The sequence below is a fragment of the Trichechus manatus genome, unplaced genomic scaffold (genome assembly GCF_000243295.1).
Source record: "Trichechus manatus latirostris isolate Lorelei unplaced genomic scaffold, TriManLat1.0 scaffold00044, whole genome shotgun sequence".
NCBI lineage: Eukaryota > Metazoa > Chordata > Mammalia > Sirenia > Trichechidae > Trichechus > Trichechus manatus.
Window position 1 is genome coordinate 10,755,938 of NW_004443980.1, and position 18,323 is coordinate 10,774,260.

Below are 18,323 nucleotides of genomic sequence, written 5' to 3' on the forward strand. Positions count from 1 at the left end.
CGGGAGGGGAGGTTTGAGGGACTCTGAGCTCGGGCTCGCCGGCGGCGGCGGCGCCGGGGGTGGCGAGGGGAAGGCGGGAGGGTGTTGCAGCAGCCGCCGCCGCCGCGCCCGGAGGAGGGGGCTGAGGTGGCTTCTGAGTTGGCCGCAGAAGGTGGGCATTTCTCGGTTCCTCTACCCCCTCCCCTCCTCTCCCGCCTGCCCCGCACCCCACGTGAAGCAGAATATAAAGGGGGGTGTGAGACTAGAGGGGAGAGTGAATGGCAAAGGACTGAAGGGGGCTCCCTTCGGGACTCCGACAGCCCTGTTCACCCTCGTTCATCCTCCCTTCCCGAAGCTCGCCCTCGAAGGCAGGAGCGACCGGCGCCGGTGCCTTCGGCTGAGGAGGAGGAGGAATCGCGCCCGGCGGAGCGTCAGTCCCGTTTTCCTTTCCGGGTCTTGAATACAAAGATTACGGTGCAGAAGGAAATTGCACTCTGCTTCTCCGTCCCCCGGTACCCAACACAATGCACCAGCCACCCGAGTCGACCGCCGCGGCGGCCGCCGCCGCTGCAGACATTAGTGCGAGGAAGATGGCGCATCCGGCACTGTTCCCTCGAAGGGGCAGCGGCAGTGGCAGCGCCTCTGCTCTCAATGCAGCAGGTACCGGCGTTGGGAGTAATGCCACATCTTCCGAGGATTTTCCGCCTCCGTCGCTGCTCCAGCCGCCGCCTCCTGCAGCATCTTCCGCGTCGGGACCACAGCCTCCGCCTCCACAAAGCCTGAACCTCCTTTCTCAGGCTCAGCTGCAGGCACAGCCTCTTGCGCCAGGCGGAACGCAAATGAAAAAGAAAAGTGGCTTCCAGATAACTAGCGTTACTCCGGCTCAGATCTCCGCCAGTATCAGCTCTAACAACAGTATAGCAGAGGACACTGAGAGTTATGATGATCTGGATGAATCGCACACGGAAGATTTGTCTTCTTCCGAGATCCTTGATGTGTCCCTTTCCAGGGCTACTGACTTAGGGGAACCAGAACGCAGCTCCTCAGAAGAGACTCTAAATAACTTCCAGGAAGCGGAGACACCTGGGGCAGTCTCTCCCAACCAGCCTCACCTTCCACAACAAAATGTTGTGATCAATGGGAATGCCCATCCACACCACCTCCATCACCACCACCACATTCATCATGGACACCACCTCCACCATGGGCACCACCATCCATCCCATGTTGGTGTGGCCAGTGCACCCATTCCTGGAGGGCCACCCTCAAGCCCAGTATCCAGAAAACTCTCTACAGCTGGAAGCTCTGACAGCGTAATACCAGCAGCACCAGCTTCTGCTGTATCATCCGGTGGCTCACCTGCATCTGTAATGACTAATATCCGCGCTCCAAGTACTCTTGTCGGTATCGGTATAAATTCTGTTACTGGCACTAATACAATGAATAATGTTAACGTTACTGCTGTGGGTAGTGTTAGTGCTAATGTGACAAGCAGCATGCTTGGTAATGCTAACGTGAATACAAGCAATATTCCTAGTGCTGCTAGTGTGAGTGTTGGACCCGGAGCTAGCAGCAGTGTTAATGTGAATATCTTGAGCGGCATGGGCAATGGTACTGTTTCTTCCTGTGCTGTTGTTAACAGTGTCCCTAATGCAGCCACAGGGATGACTGTGGGGTTGGTTTCAAGTCAGCAGCAACAACCAGCGGTTAACACATCAAGGTTCAGAGTTGTGAAGTTAGATACCAGTTCTGAACCTTTTAAGAAAGGTAGATGGACTTGCACTGAGTTCTATGAAAAAGAAAATGCTGTACTTGTTACAGAAGGTGTGATAAATAAAGTGGTGGAGACTGTAAAACAAAACCCCGTGGAAGTGACTTCAGAGAGGGAGAGCACTAGTGGCAGTTCAGTGAGCAGTAGTGTCAGCACTCTTAGTCACTACACAGAGAGTGTAGGAAGTGGAGAGATGGGAGCCCCCACTGTGGTGGTGCAGCAGCAGCAGCAACCAGCTCTTCAAGGTGTGGCCCCTCAACAGATGGATTTCAGTAGCACTGGTCCACAGAGTGTTTCAGCAGCTAGTATACCACAGAGTGTTTTACAGTCACAGATATCACAAGTACAGTTACAGTCTCAAGAACTGAGCTATCAGCAAAAGCAAGGTCTTCAACCAGTACCTCTGCAAACTACTGTCAGTGCTGCAACTGGTATCCAGCCATTGCCTGTGAATGTTGTTGGTGTAACTTCAGCTTTAGGTCAGCAGCCTTCCAGTTTGGCTCATCCCCACCTGCCATATTCTCAGACGGCTCCTCCAGTGCAAACTCCCCTTTCAGGGGCACCACCCCAACAGTTACAATATGGACAACAGCAACCGGCTGTTTCTACACCAATGGCCCCAGGCCATGGTAAATCAGTGACTCAAAATCCTACTTCAGAGTATGGACATGTACAGCAGCAGCCAATTCTTCAGACGGCAGTGTCCTCCGGACAGCCCAGTTCTGCAGGAGTGGGAGCAGGAGCAACAGTGATTCCTGTGGCCCAGCCACAGGGTATCCAACTGCCAGTGCAGTCCACTGTGGTCCAAGCACAACCTGCAGGGGCATCTGGCCAGGCCATTGGCCAGGCTCAAACAGCAGTGTCTGCGGTACCTACTAGCAGTCAGATTGCAAATATTGGTCAACAGGCAAACATACCTACTGCAGTACAGAAGCCCTCTACTCAAGTCACACCTTCAGTTCAGCAAGGTGCTCCTCCATCTTCACAAGTAGTTCCACCTGCTCAAACTGGGATTCTTCATCAGGGAGTTCAAACTAGTGCTTCAAGCCTTCCTCAACAATTGGTTATTGCACCCCAAAGTACCTTGTTAACTGTGCCTCCCCAACCACAAGGAGTAGAATCAGTAACTCAAGGAGTTGTTTCACAGCAGTTGCCCGCAGTTAGCCCTTTGCCCTCAGCTAGTAGTATTTCTGTTACGAATCAGGTTAGCGCAACTGTTCCTTCTGCAATGCCTTCTGCCCCAACAAACGTGGTTCCACCACAGAATATAGCACAAACCCCTGCCACCCAAAATGGTAATTTGGTTCAAGGTGTTAGTCAGCCTCCCTTGATAGCAACTAATATAAGTTTACCCTTGGCACAACAAGTACCACTGAGTTCTGCTCAGTTCTCTGCACAATCATTAGCTCAGGCAATTGGAAGCCAAATTGAAGATGCCAGGCGCCCAGTGGAACCCTCCTTAGTTGGCTTACCTCAGACTATCAGTGGTGACAGTGGGGGAACGTCAGCAGTTTCAGATGGGAGTAGCAGCAGCCTAGCAGCCTCTGCTTCTCTTTTCCCGTTGAAGGTGCTACCGCTGACGACACCCCTGGTGGATGGCGAGGATGAGAGGTAAGATGATGCCATGTTTCTGCAGACATTCAACAGATTTGAAGTTTATTTAGTAGCTCTCTGTATATGCACGGAATTAGTCTAAAACATTGTTTTCATTTCTGTATGTGAAAATGTGTTTTCATGGTAAGTGTTCCTAGAGCAGGAGTGTTACGGAGTGGTTTCAGAGTGGATAGGAAATGGTCTAAGTTTTAATATGTAAACAGTGTCAGAACAGTTGAACATATGTTCGTATTAAAAATAGGTTTGGGGGCACCAAATGTTATTTATAAAATGCTTTTGAGAAAGATTAATAATGAACAGAAGCTTAATTTTTGTTAACCTGTATAATAGTTAATCCATTCTTTTGAGTTACTGAAATCCTTATGCTCATGTCTTGGGGCGGTTGTGGTTCCCACATTTGTGCCTCCTTTACTAAACAATCTTTTTCCAGTTCTACTGTGTTTGATTTTAGTCTGTGAAACATAATGTTACCTTCTTTTCTTAGGCAGGGAAAGATGACCTAATCCGGGTTATATAGATTGCCCTCATACTGTAATTGGCCAACTTTTGTGTGTTTATTTAATGGTCATTTGATCTGAGCAGTAAAGGAATGGGAATCTTAAGAAATATTTTACAGAGGAGGAGGGCATACAGTGTCAACATAACCAGATTTACCTTTGATAGTAGTATGCTGAACATTTTTTCTTTTACTTAGTAGACCAAAGTGGTAGCCATTTTAGAGTAAAGAAAGAAAGTCTTGGAGGATGGGCTTACAGGATCATGAAAACAAGACCTGTTCCCCTGCTAAGCTACTTCACCTGTTTCCTTTTTCCTTACCAAAAAAATACCTAAAGCCGAAAATACATTCTTAAACCAGTGTTTTTTCAGTTACATTGAAAATAATGTGCTAATCATACCTATTGAATCAAACTGTGTTGTTGAAGCTGACTGGCTAGAAAGTTGTGAAGTCTCATGATTTTACATTGCTTTAAAACTTAAATTGATTTTAAAGGAATATTCTTTTCACAAATTTGCCAGTCTGTGACTAACATTGATCAAAATAATGTCGTAGGAGTTATGACAAAGGCTATTCATTTTCACTGGAATTTTGAATAAGCTTGCAGGATATTTAATTATTTTGTAATTAGTTCGAGATTTTTGTGATTGAACTTTTATCAGATCAGTTGAAGCATTTATAGTCTATATGCGCATTTGTGATTTTCATTTTGGAAGATTTGAGAATATTTTCCAAAGAATTGCAGTTTTTTTTAAAAAAAAGCAAAGGCCAAATGTTTCAGTGAGGGTTTCATGATTTTTTTAGTTGTTAAAAAGATGTAAAGGCATAGTTAATTGAAATAATTTAAAATCTTTCAAGATTTTTATTAGTTTTCTAAGTCATATAATTAAAATCTTGTTTACCTAACTAAATGTATTCTGTATTATGTGTACAGAATCGTACTTTGAAAACCCCAGCATTTTGCATCCAAACTTACCGTGATTTTGTTAATTACCATTTGTGGTCTCCTGGCATGACTCATTTTTTTCCTCCTAGTGGTAGGAGGCTTTCTTCAACTAGCTGTTGCCAAAAAAAAAAAGTCACATTTTGTGATTTACAACTAGGTTTTTAACTGTAGTGATAGAGTCACAGATTAAGATATTAATAACAAAATTAATTTTTTCCAGATAGTAACTGAGGTAGATTAATTACGGTCATATTACACAGAAAGGTTTGGAATGGTAGAAAGCGACACGAAATGATACCAAGAAGTACGACGCGAAATATTGGCTTAAAGTGACGAGTGTCTTTAGATTGTACCTGTTTTGAATTTACTACATATTTGAGCCTTTATTAGTTAACATCAAAATTAAGTCACCAAGATTGGAAAATTTTTGTTTCACAGGTATCCTCTAAATTCTGAAAAATAAAAATACTTCACCCCTAAAACACCTGTTAACGGTCAGAAAGCAGATATATATATATATATAAAATCTTTAAGGTGTTTTATTGCAGATTATTTTATCACTATAGTTTGGAAAAAGAAATGTTACTTGTTTCAGTTAAATTTGCCCTTGGAAGGGAATTTGAGAATAACTACAAGAGAAAAAAGTGTATGATTCAAAAAAAAATTCTTTTTACCTTTCTTCCTGTATTAATTTCTGTGTCATTTGCATCATCTGGAAGCCGAACCATCATTAGTCTCTTATAGGAGAAAGTGTACATTATAATTTCAATATATGAACTCAGGAAATATGTTCACTATATAACTTTTTGGTGGTAGCACAAATAAAGGATGGTTATTCTTTAATCAGCTTTTGAAATAATACTCTAAAGCTTTAGATTTAAAAAATATTCATTAGACATGTGGAAAATGTTTTCATTTGGCCACTGGGAGAGACTAAAGATTAGAAACATGGATCAAAGCATTAAGATTATGTATAATCTTTTTTTTTTAATTACTCCTATTATAAATATTTTAAGATCTTATTTTAGTCTTTAACATGAAGTTATAGCACAGAGAAGATACAGATATTTTACACTGAAATGTAGTCTTTTGCGCTTTGTGATTATTAACACAGCTTTTGTTAAATTGGTTAAACTTCTATTCGTCCTTCAAGACTCAGCTCAGAATGTTCCCTCTGAAGCATTCTCTTTCCCCAGGGAGTATTGTTTCCTTAGCACTTTTTAATGTTCCTCTAAGCACTGTACACACTGAATTATAATTATCTGTTTACCCACCTTCCCCATAAGACTGTGAGTTCCTGAAGAACAGGGACTAAATATTTTTTGAACCAATTAATGAGCAGACAGACCTTTCTCTGCTTTGTGGATTGCAGTCAGTTTTTCTATCATGATTTAAAGTTTGTGTTGTCCCTCATCTTAATTATAAGAGATGCGGGATCATATAATTTATGCAAGGGATTGAAAAGAAATGAATAAAAAGACTGGCTTCTTTGTACCTCTTACTTCATTATTCCTTGAGATAATTGAAGACTATTTTCCAAACAGTCCTGGTATATGGTACGTACTCAAATATTTACTGAAGAGGAATGAGAGTTTTCTTGTGTATAATCTGGGGATAATACTTATTTTGCTTACTTCCAAGGATAATTTTATCAGATAAACTGTAAAATACTAAATTATAATTTTTTAAAGTTTTTATTTTTATTTAAGTTGTATATTCACAGTTTAAAGAGTCAAATAGTTTACAGGGTTGTATAAAAAGAGCTTCCTGTCCCACCTTCCAGTTTTCCCTTTTACAGAAGCAATCACTTTCACCTCTTTTAGGTGATTATTGTGATATTTACTTTCTAGTATCTAAATAACATGCATGTATTGCTATTAGATATACAGGATAGCTTGATGGTTACGAGCATGAACTCTGGAACAAGACTGCCTAGGTTTAATCATTCATCTTTCATTTACTAAGTTTTATGGGGCTACTTAACCTCTTTATGCCTCGATTTCCTCATTTGTAAAAAATGGAGATAATAGTACCTACCTCGTAGGGTTTTTATAAGAATTAAGGGAGTTTAGAAAGACCTTAGAACTGTGTCTAACTCATACGCCCTGTCTAAGTGTTGGTTAGATAAAATATTCCTTGCTTTTGTTTTTGGTTTTAGCCATTAACTTCCTGGATAGAAATGAAGATTTAACTCTTGCTGTTGTCACCACTTACTTAGCAGTACCCCCTTCCTCGCAGTGTCTTTTCCTCTCAATAGTTACAACATAATTATAATTATATCACTTGATTATTTAATATTCTTGTAAAATATGATTAATTTTCCTGTTCTGTACAATGTCTTGTGGCAGCCTCCTACCCCACCCCCAGCAATCTAGTATATAGAAATGTTAGTAAATCATCCCCCCAGCCCCAGGTTTTCATCTGTTAGCATAGTCTGTTTCCTCCAGGTTGTCTTTTTTCCCCTTTTTGTATGTTTTGGGCTCTACCTTTCATGATGGAGCATTTCCTCAGATGTCTGGTAGTTCTTGGTTGTGTGCTTGCACTTAGAAGTAGCAGACTAAAGAGCTGGTTAGAATTCTCAGTGTGGCTTGTTGACTGTTAGCTTCACCCTGGAGTGATCTGGCTGGAGTTAATTGTCTTTTTTTTTCTTTTCCTTTGCTTAGTTTTCTCTATATTTATCACTGATTCAGCTTTTCAACAGATGTCTCTCAAGATGTTCATAGATATCAGGTATTGTTATCAGTTTTATCTTCCTGAGGAAGTTTTTCTCATATCCTTCTGACCGCCGTTCTGAACTGATTGCTCTCTAAGCTTGGTACACAGCTGTTGCATTTGGATTCCCTTCACTTTCTTCTGTGTTGGATCTCCCATTTTCTGGTGACCCGTGTCTTCTTCGTTTTTGGTTTACAGTGAGTGTACCTTACGCCGGCACTTATTTCATTCTTTGGTTCAGTAAAGAATCCTATTGCCATTGAGTCAATTCTGACTCGCAGAGCGCACCTATAGGACAGAGTAGAACCTGCCCCATGGGGTTTCCAAGGAGCGGCTAGTGGATTCAAACTACCTACCCGAGCTCTTAACCACCATGCCACCAGGGCTCCTCAGTGAAGAATACCAGGTGGGAGATGGTGTTCTAATTTTGCTCCATTGCTTTCTATCTTCCATGTTGCTTTTGAGAATCTGAAGCTGTTTTGATTCCGCATGTATCATGTGTATGTGTATTTTGTTTTTTCTTATTCTTTTCTTTCCCGTTCTCTGTTCCCTTCCTCTCCTTTCTTAAGTTTCTGAAAGCTCTTAGGATTTTATCTATTTTTCTAGTGTTTTGAACTTTTATAATGACAGTTCTTTGTGCAGGTCTGTTTTCATCCATGGTGCTGAGTACTTGGTGCGCCCTTTCAGTCTGGAAACATCTTTAATTCTGATGCTTTTTCTTGAATGAGGTTTCTTTCTCTTTTCTTTGCATTTTCTCTCTCTCTCTTTTTTTCTTTCTCAACTCTTTTTATTTGGATAATGGACCTTCTAGACTGGTCTTCTAATTTTCTGTCCTATTTTCCATCTCTTTTCTTTTACTCTTTCTGTTGAGTTTTTATTACCATATATTTAATTTCCAAGAGCTCTTTTTTTTGTTCTTTTCTCCTTTTAAATAGTATTGTGTTTTAATTTCATAATTCAGTACCTTCTCTTAGCTATCCGACTACATAAATGTTAGATTTTTTTTTTTTTTAACTTCTCCCTGTGAGATTTGATTCCTCCAGGTTTTGTTTGTTTTAGTTCTTATTTTTCATGTTATATAGCCTTTTCTCAGATGTTTGGTAATCCTATAAGAGTAGGGGACTAAAAGAGGCTTGTTGGCTGTTAGCTTCAGTGGGTAGACTGGCTGGGCTCTTTGGTTGGGGGTTTCTAATATCAGTATCTTCATGTCTTTCCTCCTGCCTGGTTAGATTCCCCAGAGAAGTCTCTTGGGTTCTTGCCTGGAGGGGGAAGGCCTGTCTATATGAATTCTGGATGGCAAGTGGGTTAAGAGGTTTTGGGGAGTCTTAGCATACCCCCAGATGTTTCTTCACTCAGTCCCCCTGTTTTCAGCATATTCTGCCTTCTGCATTGTCCTGTTTCCTCAGTTCTGGGATCTTGTGTTTTACTTTCTCCAGATAATATGCCTTCGGTTTTTTGCCCACCACCCCCAGTCCTATTTCAGATGCCAATTCCTGAGTCTTTTGGGGATTTTGCTGTTTAAATTGGGTTTGTTCTTGGCTTTCTCCACTGTTTGCTAAAAAAGATTTGATTTTTCAGAGTTTGCTAAGTCATTTGTCACTCAGCCATCTGCTTTCCAGCTTTCAGATTTTTGTTGCTATTGTCTTTTTACCCATTCTCTCCATTTTTGTGGGTTTATGTCTTTATACTTAAATTTTTTTTTCCTGTCATATTAGTGGGGCTTTTAGGGTAGAAGTGAAAAATAAATGTGTGTATCTACTATCTTTGCACAGCTATCTCAACTGTAGAACACTGCATTATTAAATGTAAAGAATGATGGTAATTTTAATAAAATTGTTGCTCCAAGATATGATCCATAATAAGTACATAAATTTTAAGAGTGGAATTGCTTGACTTATATCCAGCAGAAATAAGAATAGTATATAACTCAGTATTTCAGTTCATAGAAGTGATTGAAAAAGTTATTTTTGGATGCAGTTAACATTTATTATCATATTTAACCAGCTCAACTTTGTGAATTAAGTTCTTTTCCATTTTGCTGGTGGATAAACTGGAGCCTGCTCATTTTATTAGAGACCAAGTGAGTTGTCTGAGGTTACATACGTAGCAGTAGAATACTCTTTCTACTACTTAGAAAGCCAACAAGAGATAAGGCTGATGCCCATAAATAATATTAGAATGACTGAAAATTTGTGAATGCAGGCTTCATTGCCTCATTGATCTATGTATTAATACAAATAATGGAATTACTAAAGAACATATCAACGTTTCCTTAATCATAAGCCATTGGTGAGAAAAAAGTGGGTAAAGTCTTCACAGTGCTGTGCCTGGAATGCAGTAGACATTCAAGTGTTAAATGAATTAATTTAGTAAGTTTTTGTCTTTTGAATATTATATGGAAATTATCTTTTAAAGCAGTTTAAAAGATAATTTTAAAGGGAAAGCATTTTGATTTTGTAATAATTTAAATTCCATCTATATAACATTGGCCTTAGAATTGCAAAACAAGTAGATTTTATTTTTTGTTTAGACAGTTTAATTTAAAAATATGCAAGTATGCAAAGCATGACCTGTTCTGGTGCCGCAGTGTTAGAACCATGCTGCAATAGTAGAACCATGATGGTGGTTTTTGCCATGTTACTTGCTAAGGTTGAGTATGTCATGGTGAGAATAGGCTTTAACGGTTCATTGAAAGAAATCTATGTGAAGGGAAAATTTAAAGCATGTTTATAGAATTTTAAGGAATTAACATGAGTTTTAGATTATAGGTGTTTTTTTGTTTTTGTTTTTGTTTAGTCTCACGTATACACATATATTCAAATGCCTTTTTTCCCCACCATTTCTTTCTTACCAGTCAGTTTAACCAGGATATTGTACTTGACTTGTCAGCATCATTAGACCTAGTTGACCTGTGTTTTCCCTCCTGGAAACACTCCCTCTCTTTGTTTTTTTTTTTTGTGTTACCCTTCTTGATTTTCTTGCCACCTTTCAGGCTACGCCTTTTCATTGCCCCTTTCAGATTCTTCTGTCAGACTCTCGGTGTTGTAGTTTCTTTGGATTTCTGAGCCACTTTCCACTTACTACCCTTTACCTAGGTAATCATCTATTCCCATGGCTGTAAATACAGTCTAGATGCTAGCAACTCCTGAGTGCGTATCACTAGCCCAGATTTCTCTTCTTAGACTTGATAGAATCACCTGCCTACATAACACCTCTGCTTAGATTCTCATAGGCCTCCTTATCTCAACAGGTTGTAAACTTAACTCTTGACTATGCAACCCCTCAAATTTTCTTTTTCAGTTGTTCTCATTTTTATGAATGTCATTTCTTACTGTGGTTCTTCACTTTAGAAACTTGAGAGTCATTCTTAGTAACTCCCTTTTCCTCACCCTCTGCATTCTGACCATTATCTTAAAAAGTATATCTTGAATGTATTTGTTTTTCTCCATCTCTATTGCCATAACTCTAGCATAACATTAAAACCAGTTACTATTGAGTCAGTTGCAACTCCTGGCGACCTTATGTGTGACAGAGTAGAACTATGTTCCATAGGGTTTTCAATAGCTGATTTTTTAGAAATAGATCACCAGGGCTTTCTTTTGAGGTGCCTCTGGGTGGACTTGAACCATCAGCCTTTCAGTTAGCAGCCAAGCACATTAACTCTTTGCACCAACCAGGGACTAACATAACGTTGTGTGCTGTCAAGTCAGTTCCAACTCATAGTGACTCTATAGAACAGAGTAGAACTGCCCCACACAGTTTCTAAGGCTGTAATCTTTATAGAAGCAGACTGCCACACCTTTCTCTCATGGAGCTGTTGATGAGTTCAAACCACCGACCTTTCAGTTAGCATTAGCTCTCCCTTAAAGTACTCTAGTGGCTTCCTCCTGCACACACTCTGGCCTTTCTCTAATATTGCATTTTGTAGTCAAGGTGATATTCTTAAAGTGTAAATCTGTTCATCTGTTTGGGACACTCACTTGCCCAAAATCCCTGAAAGTCTTTCTATTTCTTTTAAGATAATTACTCCTTGCCTTTGCTTATTTCTGGCCTCATATCCTGCTACTTTTTTCCCCCCACTTTCTGCAGTTCAGCTGCACTTGGCCTTCTTATAGTTCCTCAATTTGCCATCCATTCTTACTTCTTCCTCTGGGTCTTTGCACATGCTGTTCCTTTGCCCAAATATCTCATATGCTGCCTCCCCTCCTATTTGTCCTTAAAGCTTAGCTGTCACTTTTTGAGAGACCCTCTCAGACATACTATTGTAAATTTTTTAAGTTCTTTGTTACACTGTTTCATAGCACCTTGTTCTTTTCTCTCATGATGCTCATTACAGCTTGAAGTTAATTTATTTATTTATTTTGGTAATTATCTGTTTGGTGATTTTAAGCTTCCTGAACAGGGATGTTTGGTTTACTACTATACATCCAAAGCCTGTCTCAGTGCCTGACACATAGTAGGTACTCAGTAAAAATCTGCTTGGTGAATAAATGAAGAAAAAATTTTTTTAATATTGGCATAAGGTTTAATATTGGCATAGTGTTTACCTTGGTAAACACTATTGTAATCTATTTCAAAGATAAGTAAGTCCTTTTACTGATTATCATGTGATACCACTGTTTAATAGAGATGCTTGAGAATTAATTGATTTACCTTTTGCTATGTTTGTGAACCAGAAAGCAATAGTTACTTCCTGCTTTTATGAGATTTGTTTATTTTGTATTTAGGCCAATAAAAATTCTCCTATTCGAAAATAAGTTTCTTAAATTCCCCATTTATTTCAAAATAGAATATCAGAATTCTTTTTTTCCCCTGCTTTCTTTACTTTTGACTGGTTTAACTATTTACCACATTATGTTTCTTAAATATCTAAGCATTACCGTGGAATTCCTGTGGTGCATTTTCAGCTGTTGCACATATAAACATATAATGCCACTTATTTGTGATTAGAGAGTTTTTTTTTTTAAAATTAAACAGTTTAGTAAGTATTAAGTTAATTGCTTGTTTAAAATTCCTAACTGTGATATCTTTTACTTGGGGTAATTCTAGTTACTTGTTACTAAACCAATAAATTATGGGTTATACAAAGGGAGAAGAACTGTGGAAAAGGTTTGGCAGTGATCAGAATTAGCAGTACACTTTATATCAATTATCTATGGGTATTAAATGGGAGTAAAAAATATTAAGACTGAAGCCTTTACTTTTAAGGTTGGTGCAGTTAAAAACAAGGGGAAATACAGAATTTGATGCTGCAGTGCAATGACCATCAGAGGCTAGTTCTAAGAGTCTCTTCACAGCAGGAGGTTTTCACATCCTATTTGTGGACATGACATACTAGTGTTAAACCTGCCTTAATACCATTGTCTTTGTGTTGATTGGGGAGCAAAGTTACTGTGATTTGATTTCATTAAGGATTAAATTTAGGTAAGGAACGGCATTGCCCTTCCTCATCCATCCTCATCCATTGAGCCTTTAGAACAAAAGGTTACTCTGAACTTCATGTGGATAAGATAGATGAGATAGCATCTTACTCTTCCAGGCCTCCCAGATTATTTTGTGGGATCAGCTCACTGTTCAGGTTTAGGAACTCCTGATACCCTATATATATGTCTTTTTTGAGTGAATTGTAGCTGGTTTGATCCGTAAAATTGTTCATTGTTGATTGAGACTTCATTCTCTCCCAGCTCATCTAGTTATCTAGTTTCCTTGATTATTAGGCTTCCTTAGTGTGTACAAGGAGCCCTGGTGGTACAGTGGTTAAAGCACTTGGCTGCTAACGGAAAGGTCAGCAGTTCGAACTCACCAGCTGCTTCATGGGAGAGAGATGTGGCAGTCCACTTCCATAAAGATGATAGCCTTTGAAACCCTATGGGGCAGTTATGCTCAGCCCTATAGGGTCACTGTGAGTCAGAATCGACTGGATGCCTGCGGGTTTGGTTTGATTTTGGTTAGTGTGTACTGTTCACCTGGTAACAAATAGCATATTGAGTAGTTAGGGGTACTTTGAAGATATAAACATATACAATTGATATATGTATATACATATATATAGCATTAAATTTTCCCTATTAATACAACTATGATATATTTCTAGTGGTAGTAGTAATAAAACTTTATCTCCTATATGATTTTGGGTTGTTTGTAACAAAACATTTTAATATAGATTGTCCACTTGCATCTCAGCATGATTAAAGTTGATAGGATGCACCTCTTAGGTTCATTTATTCAGTCAGTAATTCAACATCGAGTTCCAGCTATGAGTACATGTTATGTACTGTTACCAGCTTATTCATAGACTGACTGTACAACAATTTAGTAATACTAGTAACAGGAGTAGTTGAAATTTGTAGCACTAATTATGTGCCAGACCATTCTAAGCACTTTAGATGTATCAACTTACTTAATTCTCAGAACAACCTTACAAGGTGTAAGTACCATTATTATCCCCATTTTACAGGTTAGGAAGCTGAGGCATAGAGAGATTAAGTAATTTATTCAAGGCCACATAGCTAGTAAGTGGGTGCTGAGATTCAAATCCAGCAGTGTAGTTCCAGTGTTTATTCTCTTAAATACTTTGCTTAAATACTTTGCCTTTACAACATATCAGAACTAAGGTGTTCTGACTCTTGTTTCCTCAGTCAATTTAAATGCATTGGAAGGCACTGGGAACTGCAAATATCTTATAACTCATCGTATCCTTGTTTTGATCTTGCAAGTTTGGGTAGGGATGCTACTGTTGTTCCTGTACTCAAGAATATAAGTTCCATGAGAGCAAGGATCTTACGCATCTAGTTTACTGCAGTATTCCTAGTGCATGGAATAGTGCCTTTTTCATAGTAAGTTCTGAAATACTTGTTGAATAAATGAATTCAGACACAAAGATCCAGGATAGAGTTATAATCACCACCACTTTGCTATCCTGTTACCATTAAGTGCACAGTCTTAGGGCTAGGATTCAGTTCTTCCCAGCTATGTTACTGTATCTGTTATTTTGAATTCTCTCCCCACCCTGCTCTGCATATCAAATGGGTATATTTATTGAGCAGATCTGATAAAAACAAAACAAAGCCTGTTACCGTTGTCTGACTTATGGCAACCCCCTGTATACTAAGTGTAAATCATTGTATCTTGTAATGGTGTAAGCAAAAGTATAATCAACCATGGTTCTTGTCCTCAAGGAGTGTATAATACATATTAAAAAACCCATTGCCTTTGAGCTGATTACAACTCATAGTGTCCCTATAGGATATATATACATATATATATATATGGGGAAATTATATGGCAGTGTAAGAGCTAAGTAAGTTTCAAACAAAATGAAATATGAAATCAAGGAATCAAAAATTAAGAGCAGGAAATCTTGAGATCTTGTTCAACCCTTGGTTTATAGGTGAAGGAACAAGTTCAGAGAAATTAAGTGAAGTCTCTGAGATAGTGCTACAAAATATTTCTTAGACTGTAACTGGAACTTAAAATTATATTAAAAATTGCATTCAGAATTAATAGAAGGGATAGAATTGACCTTCGGTAGATTGGAAAAGCAGAGTCCCTATGGGGTGCAAATGCTTAATGCACTTAGCTGCTAACCTAAAGAAAGATTGGAGTTTCAAGTCTTCGGAAGAAAGACCTGGCGATCTACTTCAGGAAGATAAGCCACTGAAAACCGTATGGAACACAGTTCTGCTCTGACACACGTGAGGTTGCCATAAGTCAGTTAGGCCAGCAAAGCAGTATTCTTTGAACTGACTATAAAGTTTTGAGGTAAAGGAGAATATTTCAGCAGAAGGGTATTAATAAAAATGGTGGAAATAGGAAACCATTTTGGGCAAAAATGAGGCAACAGTTGTGGATTCAACCAGTGTAAGTTCATGTAAAGAAGTGATAGGGAATGACTGAGGGTTGAACTTGGGAATGATTTGGCCCTTGATAGTTGTTGACTAAACGATGTTCAAGGAAGATTAAATGTAACCTGTAGTTTGGATTGGAATGGGGAAACCTGGATGCAGGAAGGACCAGTTAGTTAGGAATGTAAGTTTTTCTGTTCTTTGTTAACGAATGAAGGAAATAAATTAGGGAGATAGTGATTTCCATTGTTAAATGATTCAGTACAGGATTCCTCTGGTTAGCAAATTCCTTGAGTTATAAAAACACTATTCACTTGCCTGGCTTCTCGTTCCTCAAAGTAATAATGTTTCACTTCTCATTTTGAGGAAGGAAAAAAAAACCCTAATATCCCAGAAAAGCTATTATCCACAGCCACAGTTTTAAAGGTCGGAACTATATGTGGTTATAATCTTAAGGTAGGATTTTTGACAGTTTAAAAAGTTTTTTTAGGGTTTACCCATGTTAATAATCCAAAGCAGATGTGTCCCAAATATGTTTAGTAATGAAAAGAAGTTAAAGTGAATGTCAACTAGTATTGTAGTATTGGTCCTTTCTATTAGTGGTTGTAGAGACTTTTGCCTGCTTGCTTTTCATACTTAACCAGATTCCCACTGCCAGTCTCATCCGGGCCCTGGAGAGAGGAAGAATCATTTCTTCCTGTTCCCTAGGCTCTGCCAAAGGGAATGTGGTATGGATCTTAAATGATTTAAAAAATGAAAAACATTAATGTCACCATTGATACTTAATGTGAATATTTTGATTATTTTTTTGACACTTAAAGTGCCACAAAACTTTTCTTTCTTTATATATTGGTGCTTTTCTTCACTTTGCTCATCGTCTTTCAAGTATGAGGATAGATGCACATACATGTGTATATACATATAAAGGAATATAATATTTTTAAAAGGACATGTTGAAATTGTCCTTTGGTTACAAAGTCTCAAGTGTTTGAAAGAATGTAATTATTTAAGTTTATGAACAGCACTGACCCTATCCTTAGGCACTGTATATTACTCTTCGACTATTTTTTGTCCTTTGCTTCAGTTTTTTTTTCCCCCTGTTTTTAATTTTATCTAACAATACTTATATCTATCTTTGTAAGCTGCTTTAAATATTTTAGGGAATGGCTTGGGATAGAAATTCAATAAATGGGGAAAGTACGACAAGGTAGAATATGATGTATAATGAGAGGTACTAATAAAGCAGTTCTGGAAGTCAGAAGGTAAAGATCACATGATTTTGAAGAGGTGGCATTTGAGGGAAGTTTGATCATTATGGGGATTAGTAAGCCATTTTAGTAGAGAAAACAAACCCAAAAGGTTCAAAGAACAATAGTGTTTACAGAAAAGAATATAGGGCACAGAATATAGTCAGAGTTGGTAGGAGATAGTGTCTTTTTACAGGAATACAGGAGATAAGGCTAAATTTGAAAAGCCTTAAATGCAGGATTGAGAAGTCTGGACTTCACTGGAAGTGGAATGGAGGGCCCTTTTTAGTTTTTTAGCAGTGTAGTGACCTGGTCAATGCTGTGTTTTAGGAAAGTGCTGGCTTACTTGGGATCTCTAGTTGCTTCCTTTATTAATGGGGTATGAGAAACTCAGTAATTCCTTTTTCCTCCATAGGGAAAATGGAGACACATTTGCTCTTTGTGGTTGCAATCAGCGACCTTCGCTTACATCAGCGACCTTGACCTCATTAGCAATAGTAAGAAAGTAAAGACTCAATCCACATTTGGTAGCACTGCACTTATATAGAGATTGAACTCTGGTAACCTAATCCTTTAGGGACACAGTTCTTGGTAGCTCAAACAGTTAAGTGCTTGCCTATTAACAAAAAGGTTGATTGGTGGTTCGAATCCACCCAGAGGCACCTCGGAGGAAAGTCCAAGTGATCTACTTCCAAAAGATCACAGCCATTGAAAACCATATGGAACACAGTTCTACTCTGACATACATGGGGTTGCCAACTGATTTTCTGGGATGCAAGGGTCCTCCAAAACTACGTGAAGTTACTATCACAAAATAAAGTTGTGTGGTTTTTTGCCACCCCCCCACCCCCCCCGCAGATAATCTTGTATAGCATTTCTGTTTCTTTCTTGGGCCTATTTTTATTAAATCTTCTTGTGTTTGCTAGCTTTTAGCATCTTAAGCAAATAAGGGAAGGGAGGAAAAAGAAAGGTGATTCTGGGACATGTAAGGTGACGTTGGAAAGTGGCAGTTTATAGCCTGACATCAAGATGTCAACATTAGAAATTTTAAGAAAACCCCAAGAAAATGTGATATGGTATCGAATGTTCATCAGGGGAAAGTTAGATTATGTTTGGTATATTATTTTAAGGAAGCATGCACATAAAGAATAAATTTTAAATGGTGTTAATTACTGAGGTATGGGCAAGTATAAAGAAACCCTATTTTTAATCATATCTGCATCATCTTAACCATAGACAAATCATTTTACTGCTCCATTTACTTTTTCCCCATTTTAAAATAATGACAAGTACTTTACATTTTCTTAGTTTTCAGGACTGGTGAGGTTATTCTGTAAGATTTGTGTAACATGATATAAATAAAAACTAGACTTCTCCAGAGAGGTATTACAGGGAACATTTTTTAATAGTAAAAAGTCCCTAATAGATGCTAAAATTTAAGTAAGTACCAATAATGATTTTTTACTGAATTAGTAATAATGGAAGTATTGATGAATAAAGGATGTATCAAGTATCTACTCTGCGTAAGGTATTTTGTAGGTAATTACTGATTTAGATATTTTAGTATAATAAAGATACCCCTCCCCCAGATTTTCCTCTGAAATTATTGTTATTAATTACGTTTCTTAATACAGTAAATCAAATAATTGTATCAAGGGAAGCTGACTTCTCATTTCTGGTTTTTTTGGATCCCTTTGTTAGAAACGGACAGCCA

At 38.5% G+C, this 18,323-nt stretch overlaps 1 protein-coding gene across 2 annotated transcripts in view; it reads left to right on the forward strand.

The window, feature by feature from the left end:
• Positions 1-221: 221 nt before the first annotated feature.
• The window catches only part of TSC22D1 (TSC22 domain family member 1), a 131,308-nt gene continuing 113,206 nt past the window's right edge, over positions 222-18,323 (forward strand). For both annotated transcript variants that reach the window (XM_004376601.2, XM_023731605.1), the window contains exon 1: positions 222-3,361. In XM_004376601.2, coding sequence (XP_004376658.1) covers positions 504-3,361 — 2,858 coding nt within the window. In that variant the 5' untranslated portion in view covers positions 222-503. The remainder of the gene's footprint in view (positions 3,362-18,323) is intronic.